Source organism: Crotalus tigris, unplaced genomic scaffold, assembly GCF_016545835.1.
Source record: "Crotalus tigris isolate CLP2741 ecotype Arizona unplaced genomic scaffold, ASM1654583v1 scf7180000020963.25688851:1431469, whole genome shotgun sequence".
In the NCBI taxonomy this organism is placed as follows: domain Eukaryota; kingdom Metazoa; phylum Chordata; class Lepidosauria; order Squamata; family Viperidae; genus Crotalus; species Crotalus tigris.
The window spans coordinates 934,015-941,964 of NW_024098281.1; the positions used below are offsets into that span (position 1 = coordinate 934,015).

The 7,950-nt window shown below is 47.2% G+C and overlaps 1 protein-coding gene across 3 annotated transcripts; it reads left to right on the top strand.

Moving 5' to 3' along the window:
• The first annotated feature begins 4,473 nt into the window (after window positions 1–4,473).
• LOC120319799 (avidin-like) lies at window positions 4,474–6,660 on the top strand. Of its 3 annotated transcripts, none has more exons than XM_039369040.1 (5): window positions 4,474–4,637; window positions 5,164–5,362; window positions 5,659–5,779; window positions 6,220–6,421; window positions 6,524–6,660. In XM_039369040.1, exons 1-5 carry the CDS (start codon window positions 4,542–4,544, stop codon window positions 6,602–6,604), a joined length of 699 nt encoding a protein of 232 aa, XP_039224974.1. In that variant the 5' UTR covers window positions 4,474–4,541; the 3' UTR covers window positions 6,605–6,660. The 3 variants fall into 3 exon arrangements, with proteins under 3 accessions (XP_039224974.1, XP_039224975.1, XP_039224976.1); XM_039369041.1 differs by having other exon boundaries at window positions 4,475–4,637; window positions 6,119–6,421; window positions 6,524–6,653; XM_039369042.1 differs by lacking the exon at window positions 6,220–6,421 and having other exon boundaries at window positions 4,479–4,637.
• The last annotated feature ends 1,290 nt before the right edge of the window (window positions 6,661–7,950 follow it).

Below are 7,950 nucleotides of genomic sequence, written 5' to 3' on the forward strand. Positions count from 1 at the left end.
CTGCTTCTTGCAGGTTCTTTCACTGAATGTTCCCCTCCCCACCACCACCCTTAGCCAGCGCTGCCCAAAAACATTAGTGCCCATAAGATTCCTTGAACCTCTAGGCACTACTAGCCTGAAATAAACCATTGGGAGTTTGATCTATGGAAAATAGTCCCCCCCCCCAAGTGCTAAAACACATCAGCCTGTGAGTCTCTGGCTGATTCCTCCCTCAACCTCCACTGCCGGCTTTGTGGCCCAGTGTTTCCTAGATGAGAACGGAGAGGAGCATCTGAAGACAACCTTGCTGCTGCCTGCGGAGGTGGGATCCACGGCAGAGGATTAGAAGGCAACCAGTTAAGGAAATGCAGGGGCTGAACTGCTGTTCCCCGCAACTGGAAGGGCCCTGTGCACCTCTTTTTCTCTCTCTTCCCTCCCCCCTCCCAAAGTGGCTCTTGAAAAGATGCCCCAATGGTTTGCCTCTCTCAGGGATGTTTCAGCACCCAGGGCTGAGCAGCTCCTGGCCTAGTGTAGTGGGATCTCCTTCTTGCAGCCACATCTTTCCTGGTGGTGGGGGTGTGTGTGCTTCTCCTCTCTCTTTCTTCCAGGGCAGGGAGTTTGGTGCAGCCCTTTTCCGAATCTCTCTGCCAGGGTCCTGCCAGCCTATCCAACTGCTCCCAGGACCTCTGGAGTCTCTGGAAAGCTCCAGGACCAATATGTTTCCCAAGAGGAGATGCCCTCAATAATTAAGTGAAACGAGGTTGTTGCTGGTGTCCATTGTGGCTGCCTGGTCAAGTTGAGGGATTGCCCCTGCCCCTGCTTGTCCAGGCGCCAGGTTCTTGGCCAAGGCAAGCATGTCTTTGCGAAGGGACCAAGACGGAGAGAAAGCCATTCGGTGGTCACGGTTTGAAGGCGTGTCTTCAAAGCAGCAGTGCCCAATACATACCGCATTGTTTGTCTGCTTGCAAAGGATCTTCTGTTGCATCCCCATATAGCTTTATTCTGGGAATTCTAGACAATGACTTACAGTCACATGGAGATGCATCCAGAAGTACATGGTTGCAATATTGGTTTATTCCCCAGGTAAATTGATATTGGATTTTCCCCTCTTCTCTTCCTGAGCGTCACATGTTGGTGAGGATCTCCTAACCGTGTGGCTAGGAACCATGCGGCTGGTGAACAAAGGATCCCATCTGCCTTGTGTCCAGGAAGTCTCTCAATGACCTTTGATACTCCTCCCACTGACCCATCAACATATGTAGCATTTAAACCTATAACTGCCAGACACTCCAACACACTGATACCTGCTCTCTAGTTAGGGCTACATAGACCTATACAGTCCAGAATAATGTTTGTAATGGACTTTTGTTAGAGGCTAAACTTCCAAACACATGGATAGAAGTAAATATTACTTTGATACCAAAAGAAGATTCAGACCTGCCGTATATTAGGAACTACAGACCGATTTCATTACTTAATGTGGATTATAAAATTTTTACTTCAATAATGGCAGAGAGATTGGAAAAATACTTAGTTGAATTCATACATCCAGATCAAAACGGTTTCTTACCAAAGAAATAAATCAAAAAGAATTTAAGGGTGATAATGGACGTATTAGAATACTATGAATTACATCCAGGGAAACAATTAGCATTAGTATTTTTAGACGCTCAAAAGGCATTTGATAATGTTTCTTGGCAATTCATGATTCAGCAACTGCAAACAATGGATTTTGGAAAGAACTTTACAAATATGATAAAAACAATATATAGCAACTAGACAGCAAAAGTGATAGTGAATGGAGATTACACTGAGAGTTTTGAGATAAGAAAAGGCACGAGGCAAGGGTGTCCACTATCTCCATTATTATTTATCTTTACTTTGAAAGTGTTAAATAGAAGGATTAGACAGGACATAGAAATTAAAGGATTGAAAATAAATGATGAAACATATAAGTTACAAGCAATTGCCGATGATCTAGTATTTATCTTGGAAGAACCTTTAGAGACGATTCCTAAGCTATGGGGAAAGATAGACGAGTATGGAGAAATGGCGGGATTAAAAATAAATAAAGAAAAAACTAAAGTAATAGTTAAGAACCTTACAGATAAACAGAAAAGGCAAATGCTAGAGAAAACAGAGGTACAGATAGTGAAAAAAATTATGTATCTACGTATTCATCTTTCGGCTAAATGTTCGTCAATAAAAGAAGACAACTATAGAAAATTATTGAAGCAAAAAAAGGTAGACTAGGAAAGGTGGAAAAATCTGCAGTTGTCAATATTAGGAAGAATTGCTACAGTAAAAATGAACGTATTGCCGGAAGTTTTATTTCTATTTCAAACAATTCCGATAAAACTTGAGAATTTTTTTTTTTCAAAACTTAAATTCATTAATTTTGAACTTCATTTGGCAGGGGAAGAAAGCTAGAATTAAGATGAAAACATTACAAGATGCTAAGGAAAATGGAGGATTTGGGCTGCCGGAATGGATATTGTACTATCAAGCATCTGTTTTAACATGGGTGAAAGAATGGATAATGCTTAGAAATAAAAGGTGGTTGTATTTAGAGGGACATGATCTACAATTGGGGTGGCACGCTTTCTTATGGTATGGGAAAAACAGAGTCCATAAGTTTTTTCAAAATCACTTTATAAGAAATGCCTTGTTAACAGTATGGGAAAAAATTAAAGCTAAAATATATCTAAAAATTCCAGGGTGGTTATCAACAATGGAAGTATTTGTACATCTGAACTTGGTAGATTTTGAAAAAATATGGGCATATAGAAATATTCTAAATACTGATGGGAATTTAAAATCTAAACAAGAACTGGAAAATCAGGGAATCAACTTGTCAAGGTGGGCACATTTACAGATACAAAGTAGATATGAAAAAGATGTAAAAATGTATGGATTTTATAAGGATCAAACTGTGTTTGATAAGATTTTGTTAACCTCAGATGAGAAATTAATTAAGAAAATGTATAATTTTTTGTTAATTTTGGAAATGGAAAGCGAAGAAACAATGATAAGATGGGCAAATTTTTTTGGCTATAATATAGAAAAATGGCAAATGTTATGGGAGAGAAACTACAAACTAACAATGTCAACTTCATATAAAGAAAACTTGTATAAAATGTTTTATAGATGGCACCTGTCACCAGCAAGATTAGCAAAAATGTTTAAAAACATGCCAGATAGATGTTGGAAATGTAAGTATAATATAGGCACGTATTACCACATTTGGTGGACGTGTGGCAAGGCTAAGGCTTATTGGAGAAAGATACATACGTGGTTAGAAAAAATATTGGGTGAACAAGTTGATTTTAAACCTGAACTTTTTTTACTAGGTATAATGTCTGAAAAGATTAATAAGCAGAGTCTTTATTTAATCTTACACATCACCACAGCGGCGAGAATTATTTTCGCACAATACTGGAAGAATGAAGGATTGCCATCAGAAGAAGAAATAATCAGGAAAATACTGGAATGTGCAGAGATGGACAGATTAACTATGAGACTGAAAGATAAAGGAGACACAGACTATTATCAAATTTGGGACTTATTTTCTTGTTGGTTAGAGAAAAGAATGAAGGATTAGGAATTGAATATTATTAAAAAAAAAACTTGGCCCTTTTATGACTCATGGACTCCAACTCCCAGAATTCCTCACCATCAAAGCTTAGTCCACAAGTCTTAAAGTTGCCAAGTTTGAGGATCCCTGCACAACAACATTAAAGTGTGAGGAAACCCCACTTCTTACAGGTATTGATGAAATTACCTAGTTGGGTCATGAACGAAGGAACGAACGAACACACACACACACACACACACACACACCTGCTGAAAAACATATGAGCTGCTTAAAATTCCCTTGTACAATACAACCATCACCGCAAGCAGAAGCGCTTCCCCCCCCCCACAAGTGGCGACAGGGCGGCATCTCAGCTTGGATCTCGTGGCCCAAAAAGCCAAAATATTTTTCTTCGCTGACCCGAACATCTCAAGGATGGTTTGTCTTCCTGCTGACCTAGTAGGAAGGGATGATGAAGAAGGAGGAGGAGGAGGAGGAGGAAGAGGAGGAGGAGGAAGGTCACACAGATAGGCTTATTTAAAACATTGCAATCCGCCTTTGGCTCCTGCCTTGGGTGAAAATGAAACCAACGCCTGGGAGGGGAAAAACAGGCCAAGGGTGTACGAGCCTTCCCAATGGCCGCTCAGCAAAGCCTCCGAGCCCCCCTGGGGGGTTCACATCAAGCGCTGCCTTGTTGCTTGTCTGCGCGTAAAGTAACTTCTGCCGCGTCCCCTCCCCTCGCCCCCCCGTGCGGTTCAGTCGCTTCAGGAGAGCCAGGGTTTGGCTGACAAGTGCTGCTCAGCGCTCGCAGAAGGCCAGCGATTTCGCAGAAGCGTCCGACCCCTCGGGCAGGGATCCTGCCCCTCCCAGCCGCGGGGGGTGGGGGTGGGAGGAGGCGGCAACTTGGGGTGGGGGGAGCCGGTGCCAGCGGAGCTTCATAAGGAGCGTCCCACCTGGGGCTGGCACGTGTAGATTCCTGGAGGCCACCATGGCGATTGGCCTGACAGCTCTGGGGCTCCTCGCTTTCCTGCTCGGCTGCTCCGGAACCTTTGTCGAACCCCAAAACTCGGAGCGAACCGCCAAGGTCAGATGCGGGGTGGCGGGCAGAGGGTCCCAACCTCCCCCGGAGAAACCCCCCGCCACCAGCCTCTGCTCGGGTGGGCGGCAGGAACAGCTGGTGGGAGCCGGCGGGCTGCGCAGAGGCTTCCGCTTCCTCGGGGTTGACCGCACCCGGTGCCGTCGCGCTGAGCGCCAGAGGCCCTGAGTCCCCGACGGACGGACGGCCCAGCGTTTCCTCCTCCGTGCTCGGCCGCGATTTCGGCAGCTTGCAGCCGGGGCTGGTGCTCTCGCTCGCTGCGCAGATGGCAGAGCGATCTGCAGGCGGGTGTCGGCCCGGACGCGGTCTGGCAGGCGCCTCGACCGACGGGCTTTGGGATGCGCCCCCTTTGCCAGCCCCACCCGGCGTGGGCAGCCTTGGGGGTCGGGCACGTGGGAGCAGCGGGTGTTTTCAGATCCCCCGGAGAAAATGGAGTGAGGGTCTCTACCTGTTGGACAGCTGGGCTTGGCTAGCGCCGTGACTCACTTTCCTCCCCCCTCCCGCTCTCCCTTAGTGCTCCCTGACTGGCAGATGGGTGAATGACAGGGGCGCCAAGATAGTCATCAGCCACAACATTAATGGGGTGTTCAGCGGCGTCTACGTGGCGGCCCCAAGTGCCACCAACAAGACCATCCCGCCACTCATGCTGCAGGGCATCCAGCACCTGGATCCTCAACCCACCTTTGGCTTCATTCTGAAGTCGAACATCTCTGGTAGAGCCACTCACTATTTGGGGTGGAAGCAAATAGAAGGGGAGGAGGGAATCTAGTGGCTCTCCCCTTCCTTAGATCTGCTTCTTGCAGGTTCTTTCACTGAATGTTCCCCTCCCCACCCTCACCCTTACCCAGAGCTGCCCAAAAACATTGGAGTCCATAAGATTCCTTGAGCCTCCAGCTAGCACTGGCCTGGAATAAACCATTGGGAGTTTGATCTATGGAACATAATCCCCCATCCCAAATGCTATAACACCATTACCTGCCAGTGAGTCTCTGGCTGATTCCTCCCTCAGCCTCCAGCACAGTCTTTGTGGGCCAGTGTTTCATAGATGAGAACGGAGAGGAGCATCTGAAGACAGCTTGGCTGCTGCGGAGAAACTTGCCATCCCCGGCAGAAACTTGGAAGGCAACTAGGTAAGGAAACACAGGAGTTCAACTGTTGTGCCCCCCAACTGGAAGGGCCCTGCACACCTCTTTTTCTCTCTCTTCCCTCCCCCCTCCCAAAGTGGCTCTGGAAAAGGTGCCCCAATGGTTTGCCTCTCTCGGGGATGTTTTCGCACTCAGGGCTGAGCAGCTCATGCGGGAGAGCCTGCAGACTCCCTTTCTGCCACTTCCACCACAAAGAAATACAGTAAAGCGTTTGAGGAGGTTCCCCAGATCATTCTCACTGACAATTGTGCTTTGGGTGGCAACACAGTGTGGGTTGTCCACAGCTGATTTGGCATTAATTGCTCTACTCAAATTGGGGAGCAGTAGCCCAGCACAGCCCCCATATTTCTATGGGGCAAAGAGGCCACCTGGGTGCCTTCTCCGACCAAGCACAAGGCCTGCAGCTCTTCTGCTCCCCACCAAAGAGGACTCCTTCTTGGTCACCTGGATGGAGCTTCTTCAAGGGAGGCCCCCAAAGACCGAGGAGAATTCGCCCAGCCTGCTTTGGGTCAGTGTCCTTCCCCTCATCAGACGTGGCCTGCAATGCGTGGTTGGGGACCTAGCCGGCCCTGTCCGCCCCTGAGAACCAGCAGCGTCCATTTCCTTTGCCCCCCTTTTCATTCTCACGTGAGTATGTGGGAGGAGGGAATTGGATGCTCAGCTTCGGGAAGGGACACCAATCATGCCACCGTGAATTTTGACATTTCTGTCCTTCCTGTTTCATTATAGTGTTGGCACGGACACCTTCAAGAGGGTGAAGACAGGCAGCCTTCCATTGTTTCTGCGTTTGGGGGGAAATGGGGAGGATGACCCTTCCTACTTTACCCATGAGACCCTCTTCTCCAATAAAATGTTTCTATGAGTAGCATCGGCCTCCCTGGTCTTTCAAAAGCTCCCTGGGTGCCAATCTGCAGGTTTCCAGAAGTGGCTGGGTAGGGCCTCCACCTGGAGGGGGGAGGGGCTCAAAGCTAACTCTGAGGTTCAAGGCCTTTTCTGGTACTTTCCCCCTTATTTTGTCTTGGCTTCTCCCTGGGGGGAAAGTGTCCTCTGCAGGCAGACGGGCTTGATTTGAGGAGCCCTAAGGAAATAGGGGTGTAAGAGAGGTTATTCTCTGGTCTCCTGATTTGGTCACTTCTTGTCTTTAAGTGTCTATGGAGATTCTTAGTCATCCAAGTCATCGTTGTCCCAAAGATGCTTCTTCATGAGGCAACTGGACCTTCTTGTTTTTTCTTTGAAGATGTTTTACTTCTCACCCAAGAAGCTTTTCCACCTCTGAGTGGATGGAGGGGAATGGAAGGATTTATGCTCCTGGCAGACAGCTGGTCATTTGCATTCTTGTTGAGTGTCATTGAGGCCACCTGGAGGTTTATCTGTGTCACCAGGGTCACCTGAGTAATGCAGATGAGTGTGGAGCTTTCTTGGAACTGTTGAAAGGACTGTGTTGTAGACTGAAGATAGATGTCATACCTCTCCCCCTCTGTTGAGAGACATTTTGGACAGAGCACCACTGGTTTGAAAGGGGGGGTCAAAGAGGCCATCTATGTCAAAACTGAACAGCCGTCTCTCAACAGAGGGGAAGCATATGTCTACAAGGCACTTGAAAGTTTTCCAGACAAGATAAATTCACAACACAAGAGAATTCATTAGGTAAGAAAAGTCCAGAGTTCACAAGGCACGATCCAAACTCAAGGCATGGCATCAATCCAAAGCAAGACAGGTATCACAATGACCAGGAAACAGCCAGGTTGGGAACACATTGTTCCCAGCATCGCCTCCACCCATCTGCTGTGCTAAATAGCCAGCTTCTGGTGCAAACCATCAAGAAAGGCGAGGCTTTCTCCTCACAAGTAATCTGGCTGACCTTCTCTGCTCCTGCCTTTTGTTTGCCCTATGTGTTTTTGGATCAGGCCCAGAAGGCATTTTCTCTTCCTCATCACTGTGTACTTTCCCCACCTGAAGCCTCGGGGCTGTCCTGCTGCAGTGCTTCAGCCAATCCTCTCAAACCGTTGCTTGGAGCCATTGACCAACTCCCCTCCAGATATGCCTGGGACTGGTTCATCCTCCTCCTGTTGTTTAAAATATAAATTATCACAGGCTTTTTCTTATTTTCTTCTTGTGATAACACAGGAGCATAAATATCTGACAGTGGTTTGTTA

Coding starts and splice junctions, on each gene's coding strand:
- LOC120319799 (XM_039369040.1), top strand. CDS start 4,542: ATGGCGATTGGCCTGACAGCTCTGGGGCTCCTCGCTTTCCTGCTCGGC. Junction 5,780..6,219: donor GAAACTTGGAAGGCAACTAG/GTAAGGAAACAC, acceptor TCCCCACCAAAG/AGGACTCCTTCTTGGTCACC. Junction 6,422..6,523: donor GCCCCCCTTTTCATTCTCAC/GTGAGTATGTGG, acceptor GTTTCATTATAG/TGTTGGCACGGACACCTTCA.